The sequence below is a fragment of the Girardinichthys multiradiatus genome, chromosome 18 (assembly GCF_021462225.1).
Source record: "Girardinichthys multiradiatus isolate DD_20200921_A chromosome 18, DD_fGirMul_XY1, whole genome shotgun sequence".
NCBI lineage: Eukaryota > Metazoa > Chordata > Actinopteri > Cyprinodontiformes > Goodeidae > Girardinichthys > Girardinichthys multiradiatus.
Genome location: NC_061810.1, coordinates 32,799,673 through 32,827,581, shown reverse-complemented (window position 1 = coordinate 32,827,581; position 27,909 = coordinate 32,799,673). Strand labels below are relative to the sequence as shown.

The window sequence follows — 27,909 nt, the reverse complement described above, 5'->3', positions numbered from 1 at the left end:
GGAATTCAACTTGGTTCCGAATTCAAAGTGAGCAACCACCAAGAAACCTAATGACCTGGGCCAGAACCAACAGGGTTCTAGTCTGAGCTTTTTGTGCTGTTGCAAACCCAGCTGTGAGACGAGACTGTGGGAAGCACATGAGGCGAACGTCCAGTTGGTTCCGTGAGACAACAGCATGATTAGGGAACACAGTAAGGCCCTAATTTCCTGTTTGTTGTGGAAGTTCTGGTGCTGGTGCTAAAATTTAAGGAACCAGGTGGTTTGGAGACTTTGAATTAATGCTCTATTCCTTTGTTCCTTTTCAGACTGACATATAAGATAAGAACTGGTCTGTAAAACCCATTTTCCTAAACTCCTGAGAAACTGCTAAAGCTTTCATACATGTTGAGATTTTTTTGTGCTTGATTTTTAATTAAGTCAGATATTTTAAATGTTTGGTTCCCTAGTCATAAAACCTCAGCTAGTAGCATTTGTGTTTGTATTGTTTTTAAATTTGGTTGAGTGATTTTTTAGATGAATTACATTAACTCACAAAAGTATGTACATCCTTCATATTTCTGAAAACATTTTACAAAATATTTAGGCATTATTGGCTGTGTGTTGTGTTATTTTAAGGGGAAAGTAAACCCTGTTATACAAGCTGTATTTTACATTGTATCAGTGTCATATCATTAGTGTTGTCCCATGAAAAAATATAATAAAATATTTACAAAAATGTAAGGGGTGTACCCCCTATGTGAGATACTGTAAATCCTTAGTCAATAGATATTACTGGGATTAAAAATAATAACTTTATTTTTCACAATTTGAAGTTTTCATTTCAGAGTTCATTGGAAGTAAATCTTAATCCTGAAAAATGTACAGAAAAGTCCTTGCTGCTTTTTTTGGGGGATAACGATCACTCAAGTTGTAGTCACAGAGTTTATCCTTGAAGTTGATTTTGAGATTACAAGACTGATTAACTTGTAAACATGAATTTAGTGAAACATACTGCTTAATCACTGTATGCAAGCCTGAGTTTGGCTCCCATTCAAGTTCTATGGTGATTCATGATTAACGACAAACACAGCAATAAATATCATTTACTAAACCTTTCACACTTTCGAAATATATAACAGTTGTTCTCGTATGCTCAAGCAAACAAGCTTACATTACCCCCATTCATACTCTTTGCTTTGGCTACCAATATATTTTAAGGTTTGTTTTAAAATTCTCACACTAACATACAGAGCACTACACAGTCAGGCGCCAGATTACTTATTCTGATCTGCTTACAAAACATATTTCTGCTCGCTGTCTTCGTTCTGAGGCTCAACATTTTCTAGTTGTTCCATGCACCAGACAGAAGACCGAGGGAGACAGAACCTTCGAGTCTCCGGCTCCAAGGCTGTGGAACATCGATCTCTACAGCCTTGTTTAGTTGATTGTGTGGACTCATTTAAAAATCAGATAAAAACCTTCCTGTTTGAACAGGCTTTCGGCTGAATCTTTATTTAAATTGTGCGTTTTATTGTATGTCATTTTATCTCATTAATGGCACTTAATTTTAATAGTTATTTTGTTGGTTTTCTGTACAGCTCTTTGTGATGGTTGTCTGAGAAAGGTGCTTAAAAAAACATTATTTATTTACAAAACACATAGCCAGTGGTATTTTATGTTGACAACGGAACTGAATAAAGACACAAAAATATTTCAAATGTGAATAACTGGTGATATACAACACAAAGGTATATAAATGAATCATAAACATAATACATTTCTTCCCTTAAATAATCGCTTTCAGCTTCTTTTACTGTTTTCAAAGATAACTGAACCACATGATGGAATTTCTCCCTTCCGTGTATTGAAATGAAAATCTCTCCTGAATATTGTTACCAGATGCCTTTGGATGAATATTGTCATTCAGTGTGTAATCACTTGACCCAAATCTATTGAAATACCTAAATTAGCAGCTGAAAATCTAATGGCGCATGCAGCAGAAAAAGGTTAAGGCACCAACACCAAATGTAAAATCAGAGTACAACCATTTCCATATAAAGAGCTGGCTCCATGATGTTTATATGTGCTTCTGTTCATATTTTCCAAGTTTTTGAAAAATAAGTCTTTGACAAGTTAGAGTGCAAATTACAACAGAGTAAATTAGTAAAGGAAACAACTACGTACTCAAGGGTGGTCCAAAAAGCACAGTGTCCAAAGCTTTGAGTTGTAATTTTTGCACATGGCTGCGATCCAGAATCTTCAGAATGGAGACTGTCAGGGTGGCGTTCTTCACAGCAAGCCTGAGAGAGAGCAGACACATTTTCACTTTACAGGAAGAAGGAAGCAAAGGCTGTTATCCATTTCTAGTTGTGTCAAGTGATTCTAGACAATTTCCAAGCTCATCCAATTATTTCTGAAAGCAATGATCGTTAGAATACGCAGCAGTGATTTTATTCATTGGAAACAGAAATTGTGGAACAGTTGTTTTTTTAGAAATGGGCACAAGGTAATCAGATTAAGAATTGTTATAAACCAGAAAGAGGATAATTTAGGTTAAAAAGTGGTAGTCTATAATATACTAAATCTTTCATTCAGTTTATGAAATACGGATTTAATTTGTCCTCATAGAATGTTCTCATTCACAAGAATTATATGGTAAAAATTATATGCATTTAAAATAAGCTCTAATACCCAGAGATTACCCCCCCAAAGTATCAAGTTTTTTAACCCAAGTCAGTCAAGTCTCAAATCTTTACCTACAGAAATAAACATTTTCTCTTCAAATCGATGACAGCTACTGGACCTCTAACCCTGCATAACATGCACTATTTGTCCTTAGGCCTAAATTACCACATTAACATTTAATAATTGCCTTTCCATACTTATTGAAAGTTATATTTTTATCATTTCATATTTAAATTACCATCCCAAAAAACTGCAAAAGGCTGCTTTATATTAGTTTATTATTAATGTATAATTGATCAAATGTAATATTTAACCCATTGAAAAAATAGTAATACATTTTATTTACAAGCACCTTTCATAACACTCAAGGTGACTGTACAAATAAAATTATATGAAAAGACAGTTATGCACTAAGAAAAAAAAGAAATTAAAATGTGTTAATGTTGAATTTCTGAATGAAATGTTTTTTTGTCTTTGTGATGACTAAGTTACCACAGTCCCAAATTTCAGATATAAATTACAACAAAATGAACAAGGCAAAGAGTAGTAAGTAAAAAAAAAAAAAAACGAATGCAGAATGTCTATATGTCTCTATAAATATATTTATTTTGATATTTAGCCAGAAGTGTCCTTATAATGTCTCAGCTAGTGTAGCAGTGAGAGAATGTTCGAGGTAAGTTGCGTTTTTGGACGTTTTCTAAATAATCCGAAGTCATTGAATACAGTGTTTATTTGGAGAGACGTTCATGTGGTCATTATGATGAAGCTACAGCCAACATGAACAGATTATTATGAGCCTTTAGCGACCCATAATCCATCAACGTAATTGGCTAATAACCACATCCTTTCACTTGAGTAGCAGCTGCTGGCAGTAGCTCAAATACAGGCTTCCGTTTCCTCTTCATTACATGAGATAAAATCTTAAAGTCTAATTCAAATCTTTAGAACGCAGACTTAAGTCAAGTCTGAAGTTTTTTATTTTTGTGACTTAAGTCCAACTCGGGTTGGAGTCTGCAACTCTGCTCTTACCTTGGCATAACACTTCCATTGAAAGCCAGCTTGCGAAAAGTATCCACATACTGAGGCAGTTCCACGTAGGTGATGAGCCATTCTACCACTTCATCTACTGTCCAATTATACACTGGCAAAAAAAAATAAGTCAGCTGAAGTCGGTTAACCGGGCATGTCTTTTACAAAATTACAATTCAAAGGCATAAGAGGTTCCTGGAACCATCAGGAACTAAAAAGACCAGCAGAGAATCGTCAGCAAAATAAAACATTTCTGATGCCTGACGTGCATGCCTTGGGGAACTCGGTTTTAAATTTCTAAGCAATAAAAAAAAAACAGAGATCCTCTCAGGTCTCTTTAATTGAACTGCGATGCAAACTGATTACATCCTAATCCACACCAATGCAATTCAGTATCATATTAACATTATGACATGCTACGATAATAGGAACTCAAAATGTGTATCCTGGACAAATATAATATAACAAAGTGCATTTACATCCTAAATCACAGAAGAGGTATTGGGCAAAGTAGTATACACTGCCCTGTTCAAGATAATAACAAGAGAACCAGAGCATTATCTAGAAACCACAACGCAGGGTAAGTGAGCACTACAAGCAAAAAAGTGGGTCTGAGCAACACATAAGATACAGCAGAGCTCTCTCTGTGCCAGGCAGACCAGCCAAACTGATAATGTCAAGGAGGAGAGAGTGGAAGTGGATTTTGTGTTGACAGAGTCAATGATGTCCACTCTGCCACTATCTGCATCTGATAAGACCACCGTTGTTTGACCCACATAAGATCTAATCAGCTGGCTTGCTGCTTCATTAGAAGAGTGAGATGCTTTGCCAGGGGCTGATGTGTGAGCTCAGCTGTGAATCCATTAGGCTGTCAAGCAAAGTTCTTAAATGTCACATCAATGTTAATAACACCACAGTTACAACTGGTTCAGAGAACTGTATTAAGGTCACATAGAAAACAATTAATAATTAATAAAACTAATTATTTTCTTCTTTATTTTTCAGTCAATCTTCTGTACACTAACCAAATCCTGAATCGTGAAACGCAAATTCTATCTTCCTAAATACCGCAAACTGTATCACCCTGCAAAAATGGAAGTTGGCCCTGAGAAGTTTTCCAAAGGAAACTGATATAAATTATTAAGTGGAAGGCAAGAATTATAGAAAACCAGTGGGTATTAGGGGAAAAAAAGGTACAGAACATATTACATAAAGCAAGTTATTTTTTTCTCTCTGTATCTCAAAACAGCTTTAAAGCAGTACCTTCAGAACCCTTCCATGAGTTCCACAAATCCTCCACACTGATGAACTGGTCATCGCCATGAAAACTGTTGTGCTTGGCCTTGGGGTCATGGTAGTTAAGGTCTTCTCGGAGGAACTGCAGGATGACAAGGTATTTTGTAGCCAAAATTTTTTACAGGGTGAAATAGCACAAAGTAAGGCTCCAGCAACAATGATCTTTAGAAAAATGCATTTCTGAACCACAAAACAGAAAAACAAAAATACCGTTTTCTTTTTGCTAGAGACCAATATTAGATTTATATAACAAATACAGAGTATAAAAAAATTGTTGAATTCAGGCTTGTTTAATTTTATTGAATTAAACAACACCTTTTCCAAAGGGAAATTATGTTTGTGTGTTTTGCTTTATAAACACAAGAGGCAAAAATAATTGTTAGACAGAAAACTACTGGAAAGTTTAAATGTAGCAAGTGGCATGGAGGAATTTCCAAAGATCAAATTGAGTACATGGAGTTGTGATTATACCTCCTTAACTGAAGTAACAGAAGCATTAGCAAGTAACAGGTTGAATCTCCGGGAAGTCGAGTGGTCAAAAACAGCTAACAGTTAAATATCAGAAACATTGTGAGAAGTTTACCACTGTTAGAAGGCTAGAACACTTTCTACCTTTACTCTTGCCGCTCAGTCTGCAGTCTCTTTGTACATGAGATATCAAAACTGGATAAAATAAAATAGCATAGTGTCTGCAGTTACTTCTACCACATTCCATCCTTGCTGTCCTCTTCAAGACAAAGTTTCTTTGGTTTCTTCTGTCCCCTCTTTTCATCTGTGCTTCCTAGACATTTTAGCATTTTGGCCAATGTCATTTGTGTCCAGTATGAGCATCTGCTGCCATGAGACTCTGTCCAGCAGGCTAAATATTACATTGGCATGTAAAATCCAAGTCTGTGACACTTGGAATATATTAGCCATCAATAACTGCACCGTAAGCAGTCCTCTGCGATATGAATATTGCATATGATGATATTGCAATGTGATATATTTACGATATATTGTGCAGCATTAACAGGAATCGTTATATTAAATTGTAGGATGTACCAACATTAATCGTTCCAGCATCATTGCATCCATACAAGTATACATAAAATATTTTCAAAGATAAGCTTTTTACTGGGAATAAATAGAATAAAACGTGTTGACAGCTATTTTAACAAGCTACAATTACTACAGTACCATAAAATGCATTAAATGTATGAATAAAAGCATGGTCAAAGAACACTTCATCATATGTCTTACAGAGATGACAATAAAAAAAGCTGCTCTTGGAATGATATTCCTTTTTTGTAAAAGGAATATCATTACTATGTCAATATTTATTGAAACAGATTAGCAAAGAACTCACTCCTTAAATCTTCATAATTAGTCAACAATCTATACGCAAACAACAGCTAGAAGCCAAAAGATATAACACGGTTTTTAAACCTTTTATTCCTTGGCTTGACATGCCATACTTAATGCATCCATAGGTTTTTATATGGTGCAAGTGAAGCATATGATTCACAACCTGTTAAAATATTGACCTATTTATTGTTTATATTGTTACAGGTACTTGACAAGGACACTGTTGTCATATCTCTGAAGACCAGTGCCCTTTGTTTTCTCCCTCCAAAAACAAAAATATTTATGTATAGTTATAATAAGAAGCTTGTGCCCAGAAAACCCAGACGGTAGTCTAACGCTGATACATTCTTCTTGCAGTCTCATGACATCTTGGACCGAACAGTATTTTTCTTCTCCTCTGCATATTGCACCGATATGCATGCCTCACAGTCATGCAGTGAGCACTGCCAACCACAGGTTCCTATTTACAATTAAAATCTCCATAAACACAATGGAGATGTGACTTTAGTCAATACTCTAATAAAACAAATGAAAGCATGTTGAATACTATCTCTTAACGCATGGCACGTCAAACCTTGATGCTATGGCAGCAGAAGATCACACCTGTTGCCTCTCTCGCCAGAAACAGGAGACATATAGACTAACCAAAATAGGAATAACTGTTTAGAAAAACTTTGAATGATCTGATGTCTCTCGACTTCAGCGGCGACAGTCTGATGGGAGGGTCAGATTTCAGCATAAAAATAATGAAAGAATGGTAACACCCGGCCTCGTATCATACTTAAGGCAAGTAATGGTGGTGTAATAATGTGGGACATTTTCTTGGCACACTTGGGGCTCCTTATTATCCATAGAGCAATGCTTAAATTCCCCAGCTTCTCTGAGTATTGCTGCTGATAATGCCTACCCATTATGAAACACAGTGTACCCATTCTGATGGCTCCTTTCACAATGATAATGCACTATAACACAGAGCTCAAATCATCTCAACCTCATTTCTTAAAGATGAATGTACTCTCATAGCCTCCACAGTCACCAGATACCAACCTAATAGAGCACCTTGGGGGTGTAGTGAAACAGAAGACTGCCGTCATGAATGCACAGTCAACAAATCTGCAGCAAATGCATGATGCTATCACCTACAATGGTTGAGGAATGCTTCCAACGCCTGTTTGAATCTAGGGCACAAAGACAGGTGGGGTAGAGGGGCTGGAAACCCAATACTAGCAAGGTGTTCTGAATAAACAGACCAGAGAATGAATGTCACCCACCTAAATCTAAAAAGAAAACATGCTATTGCTTTGTGACAACAAAAGTTTATTTAATTTGATCCTGTCATGTAATGCTCAGGTTCATTTAACTTTATTACTACTTCAAAAATAACGTATGCAAAGTAAATTTGATATAAAACACATGATTTTATCTTACAAACTTAAAAAACCCAACCACTTTAAAAACCACTAGAATTGCACAGCATCGCTAATACATTTTCACTAGATTATAGGCCAAACCACCCACTAAACCACCAACACAGTTTCTTTTTTTTTTTTTTTTTAAATGAGCCCCACACCACATAGCACTCCTACTATAGTAAAGTAAACATAGGTGAAAGACAGTAAAAAGCCAAGATGCTGTTCCTTCTTGATAAAACGGTGTAGAAAGATTTCACGACTTTGTGGTGACTGTAGCATCACTGTGCAACACAAAATAAATTTCCTGGAAATAAATTCCCAGGAAAACTAATAAGATTTGTGTAATATGATTAAGATCCAAGACATATTCTTAAAATCTAACTGTACTCTTTGATGTTGATCAAAATTAAACATTTTATTACTTAATTCGTGTATAATATCCCAAAATATCAAAATATATATATTGTAGTCCTATCACTCAGCCCCAGTTTGTACTAAACCTCAGGATTATACATTAAACAGACTACAAGCATTCTTCTTATGCAAACTATGACATATGAGTAGCAACAGACCTAACCTCTCAAGGCATTATACTGCTGTGAAGTAACATATGTAGTAAATGCAGTAGTTTTATGAGAAAAAGCAGCCAGCACGAAACGTCTTGCAAACAACAAGCAACAGGAATGCTATTAAAAGAAGACTTTTGTCTTCATTTGATTAATTATTTGACAGAAACCTGAGCAAAAACACCACTGAAGTGAGAAACTGGACAAACCTTTCAGATACTGGGGTTAAGTTAAAGGCCTTCGTAAGGCTATAATTAGTCAATTTAAGATCAAAAACAGGATTACAGAGAAGCCTGACGTTTTACAAAATACACCCCTGAAATAGTGAATCAGTTCTTGCTATATTTTTAAATACTTACGCCATCCGTCTCTACTACATCTACGTTGCCGTTTGCGTCATCGTCCATCTGCTTGTGGATACTACGGATAGCCTCAAAGGTGAGAACGGCATTGTTATCTTTGCATAGTGGGTCATCGATACGACAAAATTCTGAAAGACAAAATAGTCAAAGAGAAAAAAATAATTAAAAGCCTTTTATGCCTTAACAGATTATAGCATATCAATATTTCTAGTTTACACAGACAATGCACATGTAAGAAAATTCCTTCAATTCATGTTCAAAGAAGTAGCACAGACGCATTTCAATTAAAAAATGAACAATGAAAACAAAGCATATACTGTATGGATTCAGTACACTGTCACATATTTTAGTTGTTTATTTCTGGCATCTGATGTTTAATTACATCCAATGAAAACTCAAAATTCAATTTCTTATAAAATTTGAATATTACATAAGGTCAATCAAAAAGGAACCAACACCAGCAAATAATAAGGCTCTATGAATAATAAATGACTATGACAACTTCCACTGGACCTTCTATTACCTTTAAAGCATAGTCATCAAAGGTCATTTGTTTGCTTTTACTTACTTCGGGCATTGTATCGAACTACTGAGATAAATTAACATTCAATTGCATTCTAGTTTATTGAAAAGTATCGATACAAGATTATTTACCTTTGTAGTTTATCCCACTTCTTTGTTTTAAAACAATCAATCGTGAACAATTTCTCTAAATTCCAACAGACCTGTTTGCTTTAATTTTCTTTAAGCTCAAGAAAACGCCAGAATGTTCCACAAAGAGGCTCCATTAACAGAATCACTTTCCTGCAGAAATAACAACGACCAAATTCCTTGGCTGCAGAGAAAGTATTGTTTATACAAGGCATTTCAGTCAAAGTCTCTGCGCTACTAACAACCCATGTATTGTCTGAATGTCTCTGCCAGAAATATATGTAAAGTAATGACAGTCAGATCTGAAGATTGATGAGTCTTTAAAATTTGGTACTTTACATTGTTATGAGTTTAATAACACAGTCCCTTAGAGTTTATACAAAAAATAAGAATTATATTTAAGTAAAAAGTTTCTATGGACAGGGGTTTTCAATTAACTCTGGATGGACTGGCGATCTGTCCAGGGTGTACCCTGCCTCTCGCCCATAGACTGCTGGAGATAGGCACCAGCTCCCCCGCGACCCACTATGGAATAAGCGGTAGAAAATGACTGACTGACTGACTGATTTTCAAATACTTGTTATTTATGATTAGCTCCTCTGTTCACTGTGCATCTCTATAGTACTTTCTGTTTAATTATAAATCATCCACCATGAATCAGAGAGGTAGCTAAGACAAAACCTCTTTCCAAAGACAGACACTCAGGACCAATGTTATTATGACATTACATAATTACATGATGTTCAATTGCGGAGCAGGGTTATAGAATTATCATATTTGGCATTATAGTCTACATCCAGTACTGTAAAAAAAAAACAAATGGCCCATTTACAGATTTATTTTGTTATTGCTTTTTTTGACCACTTGAATGTTTCAGATCAAACTCATTTTATTATCAGTTACAGATAACATAGCCAAATACAAAATGTAGTTTACAAATGGTAATTTAATTAAATGAGGGAAAAAATCCTTCCAAACCAACCTGGCTCCATAATAATACCTTTTATAATAACTTCGTTTGTAAAGCACATTCAAACAAAGTGCAAAACAATTACAGAAAGATAATAAAAACAAATTAAAAAAACAGAACAGTCTTCAGCTTAGCTTTAAAAACCTCTACAGAACATGCCTGCCTAATTATCTGAAGAAAGAGGACTCCCCGATACTTCTCTGCAGAACAGTTTTAATTGTGCCACAATAAGGTGACGTTTCTAAATCTAAATTAGATTCAGATTTACTTTTAATGCAATTCAAAGTAAATTGAATCCACACTTTGACTAGGCCGCTCCAAAACCCTTTTTGTTTTCTTGCTTTTCAGATGAACATGCTGATGTGCTTCAGATTGCTGTCAATTACAACAAATCACGCAGGTTTGAAAGCAGCATTTTCTTTATCTGAAATGCTGTTTAATTTTTTTTGATAGATCTAACAGAACACAAATTTTCTTAAAAATTCAACTTGGTCTTGCCAGACCACAAAATACACTGCTCAAAAAAATAAAGGGAACACTCGCATAACACATCCTAGATCTGAATGAATGAAATATTCTCATTGAATACTTTGTTCTGTACAAAGTTGAATGTCCTAACAAAATCACACAAAATCATCAATGGAAATGTATTAACCAATGGAGGTCTGGATTTGGAGTCACACACAAAATTAAAGTGGAAAAACATACTACAGGCTGATCCAACTTTGATGTAATTTCCTTAAAACAAGTCAAAATGAGGCTCAGTATTGTGTGTGGCCTCCATGTGTCTGTATGACCTCCCTACAACACCTGGACATGCTCCTGATGAGACGGTGGATGGTTTCCTGAGGGATCTCCTCCCAGACCTGGACTAAAGCATCTGGCAACTCCTGGACAGTCAGTGGTGCAACGTGACGTTGGTGGACGGAGCAAAACATGATGTCCCAGATGGGCTCAATCAGATTCAGGTCTGGGGAACGGGCGGACCAGTCCATAGCTTCAATGTCTTCATCTTGCAGGAACTGCTGACGCACTCCAGCCACATGAGGTCTAGCATTGTCCTGCATTAGGAGCAACCCAGGGCCAACAGGACCAGCATATGGTCTCACAAGGGGTCTGAGGATATCATCTCGGTACCTAATGGCAGTCAGGCTACATCTGGCGAGCACATGGAGGGCCATGCAGCCCTCCAAAGAAATGCCATCACACACCATTACTGACCCACTGCCAAACCGGTCATGCTGAAGGATGTTGCAGGCAGCAGATCGCTCTACACAGTGTCTCCAGACTCTGTCACGTCTGTCACATGTGCTCAGTGTGAACCTGCTTTCATCTGTGAAGAGCACAGGGCACCAGTGGCAAATTTGCCAATCCTGGTGTTCTCTGGCAAATGCCAAGCGTCCTGCGTTGGGCTGTGAGCACAACCTCCATTTGTGGACGTCGGGCCCTCATACCATCCTCATGGAGTCGGTTTCTAACAGTTTGTGCAGACACATGCACATTTGTGGCCTGCTGGAGGTCATTTTGCAGGCCTCTGGCAGTGCTCCTCTTGTTCCTCCTTACACAAAGGTGGAGGTAGCGGTCCTGCTGCTGGGTTGTTGCCCTCCCACGGCCTCCTCCACGTCTTCTGGTGTACTGGCCTGTCTCCTGGTAGCGCCTCCAGGCTCTGGACACTACGCTGACAGACACAGCAAACCTTCTTGCCACAGCTCGCATTGATGTGCCATCCTGGATGAGCTGCACTACCTGAGCTACTTGTGTGGGTTGTAGAGTCCGTCTCATGCTACCACGAGTGTGAAAGCACCACCAACATTCAAAAGTGACCAAAACATCAGCCAGAAAGCTTAGGTACTGAGAAGTGGTCTGTGGTCCCCACCTGCAGAACCACTCCTTTATTGAGTGTGTCTTGCTAATCGCCAAAGATTTCCCCCTGTTGTCTATTCCATTTACACAACAACATGTGAAATTGATTGTCAATCCGTTTTGCTTCCTAAGTGAACAGTTTGATTTCACAGAAGTTTGATTTACTTAGAGTTATATTGTGTTGTTTAAGTGTTCCCTTTATTTTTTTGAACAGTGTATTTTCGCAAAGGTCTTTGGGATCATCGGGATGTTTTTGGCAAATGTAAGACAGGCTTCAGTGTTCTTTTTGGTCAGCATTGGCTTTTTGCATGGAGGTTATTTTTGCCCTGTCTCTTTCTTCTTGCAAAGTTATGAACACAGAAGTGAAGTGAGGTCTGCAGCTAAGCTGCACCATATCATGAGACAATATTTCTGATTGTTGACTGATTGATGACTTGCGGTACACAAATACTTAACAGTGTCTTTGGTTCAATTTAAAACAAACAAACTTGTAGTGTCTTAATGACTTTCCCACCTTGCAACCACTTGACCTTAACATTCTTATGACCCTTACAAGAACAAGTGTCATCAAGTAAATTACAGTGGTGTTCCGATCGATCGGCCACCGATCATTATCTGCCGATTTCCGTTAAAAAGTATGTAATCGACGTGTGCCGATCAGTGCCTTTCATTGCCGATTACAGAACCCGATCACATGTACCTCATACTTTGCAGTGTAGTGTAGCTCCCAATGTCCTACAAACTGCGCAAGCGCGCGGCGGCAAATCCTGAACAAACATGTCTGCTGTTTGGAGCTTTTATACGGTCTGTGAGAGTGATGTAAAGTTTGCGTCCTGCAACACATGCAATGGTAAAATACCTCGAGGGGGAAGCACGTCAAAATGCTTCAACACAACAAATTTAATACGACATTTAAAGAACAAGCACTTGGCGGAGTATGGTGAGTTTTCGAGGCTCACTGCAGAGAATGAAAAGAAGACAACCGGAGCAGTCAGACGGCAGTTAACGCAGCCCACCATTGCCAACACTCGCTCGTATGAGCGTGGCAGTCAGAAGGCTAAGGAAATAACTCGAAAAATAATTGAATTCATCGGGCTAGATGACCAGCCTTTCTCCGTGGTGGAAGACGCTGGGTTCCGCCGACTGCTCTCACACTTGGAGCCCCGCTACGTGCTACCGGGACGTAAGTACTTCACAGATGTAGCCCTGCCCGAGCTCCACCAGACAGTGTACTCTCACGTTCAACATCTCCTTAAAGAAGGCGTCTCATCCTCTTTAAGTTTCACGAGTGATATATGGAGCTCGGACGTCAGTCCTGTGTTGATGCTAAGTTTAACAGCTCACTGGATTGATTCGGATTTTCAACTTCATAAAGCTGTTCTGCATGCCCAGGAGTTTTCTGGTTCCCATACTGCCGTAGCTTTAGCCACCACATTTGAGAAAATGTTTCAAACATGGCATATTCCAAAAGACAAGATACACGTGATACTGAGAGATAATGCCAGAAACATGGTGAAAGCTATGACAGATGCTGGTTTACCAAGTTTGGGGTGTATGGCACACACCCTGCAGCTGGCCATCCATGAGGCAGTGCTGTCACAGCGCAGTGTAAGTGACATTATTGCCAAAGGGAGACGCATTGTGGGGCACTTCAGGCACTCCCCATTAGCATATGCAAGACTTCAGAGTGTACAGAAACAACTTGGCCAGCCCTCCAAAAGACTGCAACAAGATGTCAGCACTAGGTGGAATAGCACTTATTATATGCTCCACAGTCTCCTTGAGCAAAAACGAGTATTGGGCGTTTACGCTGCTGACTTTGAGCTACCTGCAACCTTTACATCTTCTCAGTGGGAATTGATTGAAAACATGACAACACTGCTGGAACCTTTTGAAGAGCTGACTAAGGAAATATGCTCATCAACTGCATCTGCTGCTGATGTCATACCCTCTGTGATGGTTTTAAAGCGTATTCTGACCAAAGAGACTGCAGCAGATCATGGTGTGAAGACAACTAAGGACACGTTGCTGGAAGCTGTCACCAAAAGATTTGCTGACATTGAAGAAGAGCCCCTCTACAGTTTGGCAACAGTCATAGACCCAAGGTGAGCTAATCATCATCAAAATAATGATGGATTAAAAAAAGCATTATAGAAATTATAAAAGCAACATAGTTACATTTTGTATTCTCAACAGGCCTGAAAATTAATGTGACCCCCTCCCCTAAAGGTACAAAGACAGATTTTATTCTGAAGGACTTAAGACCAAAACACACAGACTGCTTCTTGGTCTGATGACAGAAGCCGCTCAGAGGGATCCAAACCAAGAACATGAAGCTAACAGCACAGGGGAGCCAGCAGAGAAAGTGCCACGACCAGGATCTTTGTCTTCAATATTCGGTGAGATCCTGGCAGAAGAAACCCCGCAGCAGGCTCACACCGACAGTCCAACGCCATCAGAGATGATAATCTACCTCTCAGAGCCACCCATCTCTCGGGGTGCATCATCATTGGAATACTGGAAAACTAATAAGGAACGTTTTCCAGACCTTGCTAAAGTAGCAAGAGCTTACCTGTCTGCACCATGCACAAATGTGGAGAGTGAGCGCTTATTCAGTGCTGCATCCAACATTGTGGACGAACACAGGAATAGACTCATGACTGAAAAAGCTGAGATGCTTCTCTTTATTAAAAAGAACCTTCCCACAATGCTTACCAATAAGTAATAGGCATTTAGCATGTAAAAATGCTGTTCAACATTTTGCCTGTTCAAAGCAAATGCACTTTAATTTCACTTGTGCTGTTTTTCTGTTTCAAGATCTTTGAGACCATGTTAATGTTGTTTAAGTAGCAAATGGGCTATTTTATTTTATATATGAAGCAACAGACCCATAGTATTGATTTGTTTAGTAAATTATAAGAAAAGTAAACATGTAGTTTTTTTTCTGACAATCCACAACAGTTTGCTCATGCACTTATGACAGTTATTTGAATGCAACCTGCACTTGCCTTTGAACAATTCCTTTTTTATTTGACATAATTTGATTAGGGCAATGTGAGATTTATTTTTACTGCATTATTCGCCAAGAGGCTTAATGACTTAACTCTGTTAAAGATTGCATTACTGATAGCAGGTTTTCAGTTGTCCTTTTCGCTAAATATTTGCTGCATTGTGCCTACAAGTTTTTTTGCATTTTTTATTTTGAAAAAGTAAAAACACATTTTTCATCTAAATTAAGGTGATTCTATGGTTCCTTTTTTCCACATCATGTAGCCAGTAGCCCTTATAGCTAAATTGAAATATTTACTGCCAATACATGTGATCGGTGATCGGCAATGATCGGAACTCATGGGTGATCGGTATCGGCAGCAAAAAGCCTGATCGGAGCATCCCTAGTAAATTACTAACTTAAGAGAGCCTTAACGCAATGCATTTAAATAATTAGGTAACATGTATTGCAGTCCAATCACTTTTTGCAATGGTTGAGTGGAACCGTTACTATCTTTAGTACATGCTTGCTTGTGGTTCTAAGCAAGCCAACCCGTGCGGAAAACGTGACATCAGAAGACTGTCGGTCACTGATTGGGTAGAGGGCAGCATCACGAGTCACAGTTTACATATTATAATAACTAACTAATCTCTTCAACCGTTAAATCGCTGTACGCTGGGCATCTTGTGAACACTATAGCAAGCTAGCATTAGCTTACCCTCACACGTTCTCTAGCCTGTACCCTTGAGTTTGATACCACTCCATGGCTTCCCTCTGTCTCCAGTACTTACTCTTGCTGCCGGCAGCCTTCTCTGGCTCTTCTTTCACTCAGAGTCTGACAACAGCCATAGACTGAGCAGCAGTCAAGACTGTTGTTGTGTTTGTGTTACTACAAATCAAATCACGCAAGTCAAGTAGAGTAGGTACTAATGGAAAAGGGTCACGGGTCACTTATGCACTATTGAGTAATTCTGAAAATATGGCCACTCCAGGGAAGGTTTACCACTCTTACTTGATTCCTTAATTTCTCACTGAAGTTAACTGAAGTTAAAGCCTTAGAAATGACTTTGTAACCCTTTAAGACAGAAGTATGACAATATTTCAATCTTGTTTGCTCACCTGTTGTTGATTTCTGCTGTTAGACATACTATTCCAGATATTTTTGAAATCTAGAGGTCTGGCAGAAATCTGGCCTTGGTGCAGCTAGCGAAACTGAAATCAGCTTTCCGAAAATGCGGATAAGTAAAATTAATTTATGATATAACAAGGGGGCAATAGCTTTTTCCACAAAGAGCCACGTTGGTCTGCTTTTTTATTGCCTTTGTCGAACTTTAAGCTTGAACTTTCTACCTTATAACTTGTAAAGACCTCCCCTTAAACAGGGATGGATTTGCTAGGTAAATAAAAGTTAAATAAAATAAACCTTTGTCACACATGTAAGCGTGACAAAAAAGCTAAAACAGAAGAAATATGTGAGGGAGCAAATACTTTTTAAAAGCACTGTAAGTATAGCCTACATAAGCCTGCATAAATTCAATGCAAATGCATCATATTGAACAGCTGCACTTGGGTTTTTGATTTGGAAATTCTTATTCTAGTTGATGTGTATTTATACTTTTAAAAAGCATGTTGGGATCATTTGCCAAACACCCTTGAGTGAGGACAAAAAAGGTTAGGGTCAATGAAGAGAGTGGCCTTGTCATTGAGAAACGATGGTTTAAATATAAACATAGAGCCGAGTTTGGGCTTCATCAATGGCCAAACATTTTAACGGCAACTTCCTAATTGCAATACTGTGGTTTCATTACATTACTTTATTTTCTTTTGTACAACCTGGAGCTGCCTATGCACTGGTTTAGGTTTCGACAGAATTTCTTCCAAGATAATGGGAGTTTTCAAAGTTGTTTGCATGAACCTTGCAATATTATGTTGCATCATTGCTCAAAAACCACCTAACTTCCCCTTTTATATGTGACTGAGACAAAACCTACAAAAAGTCACTGATTCTGGTTCTTTATCAAAAGCTTATGATATGCATAAGCTGTAATTTATCAAATCATACAGAATAAAGCAGTAATCCTTCCAGAACAAGACGTTTTGACAAGTAGGCTTGAAGAGAACACACAGCCTAGAATGTTACAGCACCAACTACATTTTCTTTTTTTCAAATGTGCCTTAAGTAAAACCACTAAAACAGAACAAAGAATTGAACTTTTTTGTAACAAAAAGGCAATTTGTGAGCCACAGCATGCAAGCTTTTTAGCCTGAGAAAACTTGAACGCCACATACCACAAAAGGCAAAGGCATTTTCACTCCCTATGTTTAGCAAAGACTGAACGTCAGGAAAAAAAAAAACTTGCCACCTGCAAAGGTCTCACACACGTAACCTGGTCTTTTTTCTCATTTGGCTTGCAAAACATCCAGAGACACTAGATAAGATATTTACATACCAGTCGGCCTGGTTTTTTGTAAGAGCTCAAGTTGCATACACTATTCTGTGTGCCTGCATGACAAGCAGCACACTATGACTTTGCCACCTCATAAAGCAACAGTTACCATCTACAACCGGCAATCAGGAAACCTTTAGGAAGCCTGGATCTTTTTTGTTAAAAAAAACAAAGAAAAACAACCTTCTCACACCAAGGCTGGTGAGCTTGCTATGTTTTAGCTGGTGTGCAAGTGATGTGATCAAAATGGCAGAGCAATCCTCACTCTAACCGTCTGCTCACCAAGAGTAACAAAGACCACAACCAAACAAGTTAGTAGCGTGTGCAAACAAGTAGCATAAAATCCTGATGCAACAGTTAACAAAGACATATTTCAACACTTTAAAAACCCAAATTAAAACTAAGTTATGATGTAGTTCAGATTATACAGTTGACAGATCAAGAGGTTGTCAGTTATACAAAGTTTCTCCATGGACTGATGCATGACATTTTCACAGATATAACAGAAAACCTAGGTTCCTAATTTTCACCACCTGAGTCTGAGCGACACTATCAGTTTAAACAGCTTTGCTTTTATTTTATCTGATAAACATTAGGTTAATTACATTCACTTTGACTTGGTGGCTTGCTCTAAGTTGGAGGACATGGCTTAGTGGCAAATGCCAGCTGTACTATTCTCAGCATAGCTACATTTAGTGCCTGCACAATCACAAGATGTGGAACACGGTGTAATACTCTGTCACTCTATAGTGTGCTTGTGTCAGCCTAGTTTATCATTCACAATGTTACAAAAGCAATGATTAGCTACTCACCTGATATGCCGTTTTCACCATTTTGACTCTCCCCTGTAGCAGAACTTGGTTTTTCAAATGTACTCTCTCCAATTAGGCACACACAAAATATCCACAAGGTCACAGACTTGTGAAGCTCCATATCTGTTGTGTGCTGCAGAAAAAGGGAGATTGTTGTATAAATGGTGAAAAACATTCAAGTTTGAAAATGTACAACCAAAACACTTGCCTATTTTAGCAACTCAAGTGCTTTTGTTTGTCAGTTTTTATTCTATGCAGTATTATAAGGATTTTCCTTCCACTCCCGTTCGCAGTTTTGGTCTGACTTATAACTGAATTATTTTTTCAAATACAAAATAGCACCATTTACTACAAGACTTTTTGAACAAAGTGTCAGTCAGGTCATACCAACTAGGGCAGCATTTTGTATCCATTTTGACAACCAAAGATTTAAAATTTGTTTCTGTAATCTACGGCAAGGAAATGTGGCGATATGACTACAATTTATTTATATAAAGCAGAAGATCATTTATAAGTGTCTTGGCTTGATCAGAGGTCCTAATCCGTCATACTTTCTTAAAGTTAGATGGCCAAAATGGGGATCATAATCAAAATAAACGGGTGTTCTCGCAGGCTTCAGAAGACCACCTGTTTATTTCCAGAGGTTATAAAGGTGCTGCAGATAACAGGACCCCGAATTCTGTCTATGCTGAAGCCATGAGTGAGTGATATACTGCTGAAGATGCTGTAGAGATGATTTTCTCAGATGTCCAGCAAGACAACTCTGATTCAGAAGAGGAAGTGGAGGATGGAAGAAGATGGGGAGGAATACAACCCAGAGCATGCTGAATCATCTTTAGAAGAAGAAGAAAACCCTGAAGCTGAAAGAGAGACTTTCCTTTCAAAAAATGGCAAAATAACATGGTCCTCAGCAGCATATGACCAACACGGCAGGCGTGCAGAACAAAACATCATAAAGATGACCCCAGGACCCACAAGGTTTCTCATGCCCATGATATTGTCTCTACATTCTACCTGTTTATCACACCAGCAATAGAAAAAATAATCCTGGGGATGAGACATCTGGAGGGTTTTCGCAAATATGGAGACAGCTGGAAAAAGATGGATGAGATTGACCTGCAGGCCTATTTAGGGCTGCTAATCTTAGCAGGTGTATACAGGTCCCAAGGTGAGGCTGCAGCTAGTCTATGAGATGCTGAGAGTGAAAGGCCAATTTTCCGTCTTTCACACCTACTCAAGACCAGCAAGACGTGTGACAGACAAACTTGTGGCCATAAGAGAGGTATGGGACAAGTGGGTGGAACGGCTGCCCTACCTCTACGATCCAGGGCCTGACGTAACAGTGGATGAACAACTGGTTCCATTTAGAGGTAATCTGTTTTCATATTTGTAATTAAAGTGATTTTCACTATTGATTTATTTGACTGTTTCCTGTGACACTGATACTAATCACTGATGCTAATGTCTTTTGTCCTTTCTGGCAGTATATGCCCAGCAAGCCAGCAAAATATGGGATCAAGTCATGGGTGGCTTGCGATGCCAAATCAAGCTATGCTTGGAAAATGCAAGTCTATACTGGGAAGCCGACCAGTGAATACCCAGAGAAGAACCAGGGGATGCGAGTTGTGCTTGATGTGACAGAGGGACTGAGGGGTCACAATGCGACATGTGACAATTTCTTCACCTCTTATGAACTCGGACAGCAGCTCCTGAAGAGGAAGATCACCATGGCTGGTACAGTTTGAAAGAATAAGCCTGAGCTCCCACCTGCACTGCCTGCGTCAAAGGAGAGAGGTCCTCTCCGCAAAGTTTGCCTTCACGCCCAACACCACTCTAGTTTCCTACCTCCCAAAGAAAAACAAGAATGTAGGTCTTCTGAGCACACTGCGCACAGACGGTGACATTAGCGATCGTGAGGACAGGAAGCCAATCATCATCCTAGACTACAACTGCAACAAAGGAGGTGTGGACAACCTGGATAAGGTGATTGGAACATATAGCTGCAGAAGAATGACTGCCTGCTGGCCCCTGGTCATCTTCCACAACTTCATTGATGTTTCCTCCTACAATGCCTTTGTGATTTGGAGAGAGATCAACCCAACCTGGATGTCTCATAAGCAGAACAAGAGGAGGTTGTTCCTGGAGCAGCTAGGAAAGGCACTTGTAACTCCACTCATTGCAAGAAGGAAGCATGTCCCCCGCACAGAACCTTCAGCAGCAGTTGTGAAAGCTATTCAGAGTGCAGGACCTCCTGATCAACCTGAGGATCCATCTACCACAGCCACTTCCCCAGCTAGGGCAAGTAAGAGGAAAAGATGTCAGTTCTGCCCTCAAAAAAAAAGGACTGTAAAACACATAATGGTGTAAGAAATATATCTGCAAGGGCTGTGCACTTGTATAGTGCCCTACATGTGCTAATTAGTTGAATGGGTTATGTTATTTTTCATATCTCTGTATTATACATTGTCTTAAATTGTTCACTGGAGAAAAACAAACAAACTGAGTCATTGGGATGAATAAAAATGTATTCAAAACTCATTTTTGCAATTTTTGTTTCTTTTCTTAAGCTATAGAAATTCAAGTGAAGAAGGAAAACTCAAGTATTCACACATTTTGAGCTCAATGACAATATGTAAGATGAAATTTGGTGTTTAAAATTCAATTAAGTTGTTTATATTGGGGGTTTAGTGAAGACGGATTTTGACCCGGAGGACACAGGGTGTATACAGAAAATGAGGACAACAGGAGGGTTAAGAACTAGATAAAAGAGGCCTTATGACAGACGTAATTACAACCATAAAAATAAAATGTAAATTCTGTTGACATATAAACATATGTATACCAAAAAGAGACGAATTGTAATAATTGAAGTATCATTCTAAAGACATTTCTTAACACTGTCTTTTAAAACTTTGAGATAGATGGACTAAAGTGAAACTTCAATATAAATGTTCAAATTTAAATAAATAAAAAATCGACTGTGTTTAGCGTCATGCATTATAATGAACTCAACTAAGCCAACAAGATAATTCACTGATAAATAATTGCGATGTGTATGGTATGATATGGTATGTTATATGGTATGTTACACAACAAATGTAAAACTAAAATAGCTGATCAAAGTTTGTACTCACATGTATTTGAACAGGTAATTAAATCCCTAAAATCTCAAAAGGTAAAGGTAATTTGTCATGTTTTGTGGTGTAACCACACATTTTCCTACTGTCACCGTAGTCCCGTCAGCTTGGCTTTCATTCAGGAAGTCACTGAACACTTACATTCTCAGAAGTTTTCTTTTACTGCCGTGAACCAGTCGAATAAAAATGTTACTTCAAGAGGGCAAAAAAATCTTGAAATTCACAGCAGCTTGCACCTTCTGTTTCTTCTGGTTGGATGTCTGTCAAGCCAATGGCAGGCTAGCTAGCTCAACAACTCGGGTTACCAGAAAAATACAAAATAACCTCATACAAAATGAAACCTTAAAGACGATTAAACGCAAACAACTACAATATGTGCCTTTTTGAGTTTGAAACTGCTTCGGCAAGGCACGTTTTATTTCTACAGATGCACATTAGCCACGGGTAACGTAGCTAACCACGAACGTTAACAAGGCGGAGCAATTGTAGTCTCAGCTAGGCTAACCAGAACTGCTAAAATAAGACCATATTTGTGACAAAGATATGAATTAAAGTTACCTGTCATGTATTACAGTCAACAAATGTGTAATTTTAGCTCAATAACAACATTGCAGCAGTTGCCTGGTCCCGCGGTGTTGAAGAGCTACGTTAGTCCAACTCCTCGTTAAGCTCTCGGTCTTGAAGCAGCCTACAGACTGAACCAAAAAAAAACCGCAGCAAGCTCGTCTTGCTCTGTAGAGGGAGCACCGGTCAACGCTGACCTATGTTGCCTCCTAGCGGATGGAGTTTATACTAGCCATCACGGAAAGCATTCGTTTTGGGGAGCAGTGAAAGTGAACCATCTAGTGAACACGATGAAACATTACAAGACTCTATAAAAGCAAAAAGATTAATTCTACAACATTCATTAAAATTCATTTTCCTTTACTGTTTTGAGAAAAACAATATACTCTTTTGATTTTAAGATTAAAATTGTTTCATGTATTGAATCTGGTTTAATTCCTGGACCCTAATAAAACCACAATTGTTTATTTCTAAATAAAATACAGTTTCTATATTTCTAAATGAAAATAATTCTGGAAGTCGTTGAAACTTTTATTCATTTGTATTCTATTATTAAATCTATATATGTGTGTCTTTTTTATTTTATTTTTTTATTTTTCTATATAAGAATGTCTTATTCGAATAAGCGATTTGTTTTGGGGGTTGAGTGCAGCAAATTTATTGCAGCCCTAAGTCAACACGATACACCACATCGCTCTCAGTCCTTTGGTACCACTGCAGCATGAAAATGACTGATTCACGTATTCAGTGACAGGAAAAGAAATTACTTTGGTGGATGTCTGAGCTACTTTCTATAAAGGGTTTTACTTTACAATATAAACAATATAATGTACTTTAAATGTGCTGTTATTGGATTCATTAGGCCCACTACTGTCATAATACATATTTAAAATGTCAGAGATGTATGGAGTTCAAATGTGCTGAGCTGACATGGAGAAATATCTTACAGGTGCCTGTGGCTCAGTGAGAAGAGTGGTTGTCTTGCAATCTGAGAGTTGTGGGTTCACTTCCAGTTTCTTCCTGCCATATGTTGATGTTCCCCTGGGCAAGGCATTTTGCGTATTGATGTGTGTGTTCTTGTGTAAAGTGCCTGGAGTGGTCCGTATGGCTGGAAAGATGCTATATAAGTTTTCATGTGAAATAGTAAAGGCCTTGCGGACAACAAAAGGTTTCTTGTCAGTTCTTGAAATCCACTAAAATCAATACAAAAAGGCAACAGACATTCATTAATAGAGATTTATTGTATTTTATCAGTTTTTTAAGACTTAAAGGTTTTTCAAACATTTTTGACATCTAGCTCTCTTGCTTTGTTTTGAAATATTGATAATTGATTAATGACAATTTTACTGTGACATCATGATGATAAGCCTCTGTCAAAATATTTGCATTACATTTTCATCCAAACTTGCACTAATGATTAGGCAGTCACATTACTGTTTAGGTTCTACCCCCATGAAATCTAAGATTGTTTTCAGTGAATGAAGTCGCATTAGTTTTGACCCTTTTCCTGTATAAAAATTATGCTTCAAGCTCAAACATAAGAGTCAAATTAATCGCAGCCTTTTGTTTTTTGCAAACTGAAGCAACTCCAAATTCTAAAACAAGCCCCAGACCAAGCATGGTGCTTGCATCTCTCTATCAATTAACATCCTATTCATTAACCTGTGAAAGTGTAAATCTGGACTTAAACCATATCATATTTTTTCTATTGGTTAATAATCTAATATTTATGTTTCAAGAAAATACAAACCTTATTTAAAATTAGCCCCATAGATTTACCAAAGTGTTTTATTTTATAAGTAAAACCTATTTGAAAGCACAGGCTAAACTTCAGTTTTCCATCCCCTTCAGCAATTAAATAATTTTCAAAGCACAGATACTAACCAACTTTTATCATCTATGGCAATCTGGATAGTCAATTTTAGAAACAGAAATCCGTTCTATTCTTGAACTGAGGAAAAATATTCTATCGAGCGTAAAACGCTTATTACAAAACAACTGGAACACTATAAAAAAAAGGTAAACCTTATAATTACAGGCCTCAGCAACAATCTGAATAATATATTTGGTGGAAAATTACTAAAATATATGTATTGTACTTTGGCAGACATACAGTATGACCACATTTGCTGTGCTTGATATCGAAGTAAAAAACACTTAAAATAATTTTTGGAATTGAAGGCATCCATGAAAGTAACACTGGAACAAAAGCTGTTATCCCCTCTATTGTGTAAATATGATTATCATCTGTTTACACTTGCACAGTGGCGCAGTTGGTAGCACTGTTGCCTTGCAGCAAGAAGGTCCTGGGTTCGATTCCTGGCCGGGGTCTTTCTGCATGGAGTTTGCATGTTCTCCCTGTGCATGTGTGGGTTCTCACCGGGTACTCTGGCTTCCACCCACAGCCCAAAGACATTAGGTTAATTGGTCACTCTAAATTTCCCTTAACTATATGAGTGTGTGCATGGTTGTTTGTGTGTTGCCCTGTAATGGACTGGTGACCTGTCCAGGGTGTACCCCACCTCTTGCCAGAGACTGCTTGAGATAGGCAACAGCTTCCATGTGACCCACTATGGAATAAGCAATAGAAAATGACTGGCTGACTGTTTACACGTGACTTACATTAATGCTCTTAAGAACTGTCCTCATGAAAATATGTGGAAAAGCCCATCCCAGTCCTCTTCAACAGGACCGCTGCTGTCATCATCAGGTGATTTAATGCCTGCACATTTGTCATGTTCTTCTTTAGTTTCTAGTCAGAAGTCTTTATCCTCAAAGGAAGAAATGACCACAACCTCCCGACTCTTGAAATCCCAAACTGCTGTCAGATGGAAGGCCATATTGGAGAAGACAACAAGGTACTCAAACAGCGCAAAAAAGGTGTAACCTGTCAATAATACAGATATCATACACGTGAGTGTTGGTCAGCATTTTGTACAGTTTATAAGACTAATGTATTCTTTGGCAAGAAACAAACATATCTATAACTATTTTTGTTGCTTTACAACCAGAAATTACAGTCTGTCAGAATAGGATTTTATGTTAAAGTTAAACAAAAAGTAGTGTTTGATTGTAAAATGGAGAGAACTTCATACACAGATTTAAATCCCCAAAATCCAGGGTAAACAATTCCCTTTAGAATTCACTTAATTATTAAATAGAGTCACTCTTATGGAGTTTTTGCCTTTCTCTAGATGTACAAAACTGATGGAAACATACTGCCACAACTCAAAGCTGTAACTAAAATCTAGTTCTAGAAAGACAAAGAGGAACATAATGCATATCCATCCCAGACTTCCAATTTTTGTTTGTTAAAAAAGTGTCAAAACTATGTATTATTTTCGTTCCCATTGACAATTATGCACTACTTTTGGTTCTATATGGTATATATACTTTAGCATACTACTGTATATTTTGTGTCGATTGTATTTAAATAATAAATGTAAGGTTATGTGAAACTTACTTCCTGATTCACAGTACATGTTATGTTTCCAGTAAAAGAATCCAGCAAAAGCACAGAAGCAAACATTGAGAAGTAAGAAGCGAACCTTCCAGTGATGAGACTTGGCATCCTTTAAGGAAGAAAGAACAGAAAAAGACTCAAATACTGCAACTAAAGTAGGTGGCTTTAGGATTCCAATGTTTTATATTTATTCTTCATTACCCCAGGACTTAATGAATACTTCTTAATAGATCTCCACAATCGGCAGGTTATCAGCATGTAGATAAGAGAACTCACGATGAAGAGAACAAAACCTTCCTTATGCACAACTGTACAGGGAATAGGAAGAAAATCGTTTCAGAAACATGAATCAACATGTCCTGATGATATGGAAACAAAATTAATCCTAAATAATAATGAAAATTATAAACAACAAAGTAGACTAGTTTTTCAAACTGTAACATATATCACATAAGCTATCTGTCAAAAGAGCTAAAATAGGTGATAATCTTTGTTGGTTGCATTTCTTGATTTAAGTTGTATCTGGATCACTCACAGTATGTCTCATTAGATGAAACATATGTGAGGAGGAGCAGGCCCAGGTTCTCAGAAATTGAAAAGGCCAAGTTCAAGCAGCTAAGTGTGCTCTCGGAGGACCTGGCAGCAAAGCGGGTCTTGTAAAACCTGAAGTAGGTAAAGGCCACCAGAAGCCTCGGAGCAGAGTGCAGTCCGATGCAGAACCGCCATATGTGGCACTCAGGACTGAGGCTGATTGAGGCACTGATGGATGGTAGGTAGTTGGGAACCTGAAAACACAGTATATTTCTTGTTTCACATAGTTGTAGAACATTACATATAAAAAAGGAACTTTATTGGCACATAAATTGGAATTTATGTGTTTATGTGTTTTGAAACTAAGACGAAACGTCTTGGTATCAAACACTCTAGCTGTGTTTGGTGCAAGACAAACAATGAATGTGAAGAAAATAACTTGATACACACTGTTAGGTACAGTGGAAGATCTGTGATGCTGAGGGTCTGTTTCTGCTCTAAAGCCCATGGGAACTGTGTCAAAGTGGCATCATAAACCTTTAGGAGATTTTAAACAAAAATCAGATAGCCTTTGTCACAAACTTTTAAATGGCGAGTCATTGGTGCTCTTAGCAAGATCATAATAAACATATATTACACCTGAAATCAAATCTTTGTTAGCACTCCCAAGCTTTAAATTCAATAAAGAGAATCGAGTGGGATGAGTTATGGTAAGAGCGCTACTAAAGGACCCAGGACTCAGGGGAATCTAGTGAAGAATGGCCAAAAACACTCTGTATGCTCCAACTGTATGAAATGTTAGAAAGAAGTTGGGGCCTAATGGTCCAAATAGGGGGTTGGATACAATAGTAACAGCAGAAGCATTATGGCGACAACAGTTAAACAATAAAAAATAAAATAAAACAACATTCTGATTTACTAATTAAAAGTACTCAAATAAAAGTTTGGATCTAAACACTTGTAAAAAAAAAGATTCTTTACTTTATAAAAAAAAACAAACCTTTGTTTATACCTAGGCTGCCAAGACTTGTGACAGGTTTTGTATTAGAACCATTAACAGAAAGATGTTGGAGAACTGGAAATTACCTGGCAATGTGTGCCAGTAGCATCTTCAAAGTGAAAAAGAGAGGATATAGAGACGCAAGTGATGAGTCCTAACAGTGGCAGGCAAACAGTAACCACAATGCAAGTGGCAAATGAAATCCTTATAACCAGGGGCCTCTCGTAGCCCAAAATGTTTGAGCCTTGGATCATCTTACCCTGCAAGTAGGGAAAGGTAAAAGAAATCTCAAACACAAAAGTGGCAACATCTTTTTATACACGGAAAATAATTAACAATAATAATACACATTTACTACATCAGTAATTATTAGCGTGCATGTCATGCCCAGCTAGGATTTCAATCTTGAAGTAGCAATGTTTATCCCAATACAAATTAATTCATTTATGTTTTATTTTTAAGAAGGCACCTTGAAAAACCCTACCTCCACCCAGCTTATTGCTGCCCAGCTGTCGCTTCAGTTACACAGGTTTAACTATAAAAATGTCAATGCGCGATGGAGCTGCACATCTCTGATCCCATCGAGCCAAGACGAAGAGACTGGGATGTCATCCAGTCATCTTAAATTTCAAAACGTTCATCTTTAAAATTTCAGTCAGATGCTCCTAGCAGATGACGATAGGCCTGATGATGCTGCAGTCATCCTTGCGTGGAAGATAGCGGGGGAAAAACATGAGTGGGAGGAGAATATCAGCTTCCGGAAGAGACGTGAGCATTAAACAAGATGTGTCAAAATATTGCACACA

General features: G+C 38.0%; 3 protein-coding genes across 6 annotated transcripts in view; 1 reads left to right on the top strand and 2 right to left on the bottom strand.

The window, feature by feature from the left end:
* LOC124883923 (stromal interaction molecule 1-like) overlaps positions 1 to 22,260 on the bottom strand; it is a 41,661-nt gene extending 19,401 nt beyond the window's left edge. For all 4 annotated transcript variants that reach the window (XM_047391410.1, XM_047391409.1, XM_047391411.1 and 1 more), the window contains exons 1-6: positions 22,104 to 22,260; positions 18,409 to 18,541; positions 8,674 to 8,804; positions 4,957 to 5,071; positions 3,694 to 3,805; positions 2,164 to 2,279 (exon numbers count right to left, since the gene is read on the bottom strand). In XM_047391410.1, the coding sequence (XP_047247366.1) occupies positions 2,164 to 2,279; positions 3,694 to 3,805; positions 4,957 to 5,071; positions 8,674 to 8,804; positions 18,409 to 18,529 (595 nt within the window). In that variant the 5' untranslated portion in view covers positions 18,530 to 18,541; positions 22,104 to 22,260. The remainder of the gene's footprint in view (positions 1 to 2,163; positions 2,280 to 3,693; positions 3,806 to 4,956; positions 5,072 to 8,673; positions 8,805 to 18,408; positions 18,542 to 22,103) is intronic.
* Positions 13,596 to 14,928, top strand: LOC124883924 (zinc finger BED domain-containing protein 4-like). Its single transcript, XM_047391413.1, has 2 exons — positions 13,596 to 14,265; positions 14,390 to 14,928. Exons 1-2 carry the CDS (start codon positions 13,604 to 13,606, stop codon positions 14,883 to 14,885), a joined length of 1,158 nt encoding a protein of 385 aa, XP_047247369.1. The 5' UTR covers positions 13,596 to 13,603; the 3' UTR covers positions 14,886 to 14,928.
* Positions 22,261 to 24,515: 2,255 nt separating the features above from the next.
* Positions 24,516 to 27,863, bottom strand: LOC124884275 (post-GPI attachment to proteins factor 2-like). The gene is made up of 6 exons (XM_047392103.1): positions 27,588 to 27,863; positions 27,190 to 27,363; positions 26,108 to 26,357; positions 25,774 to 25,880; positions 25,573 to 25,681; positions 24,516 to 24,996 (listed from the first exon to the last, which is right to left on the bottom strand). The coding sequence occupies exons 2-6, from the start codon at positions 27,355 to 27,357 to the stop codon at positions 24,866 to 24,868; spliced, it is 765 nt and encodes a 254-aa protein (XP_047248059.1). The 5' UTR covers positions 27,358 to 27,363; positions 27,588 to 27,863; the 3' UTR covers positions 24,516 to 24,865.
* Positions 27,864 to 27,909: the final 46 nt, after the last annotated feature.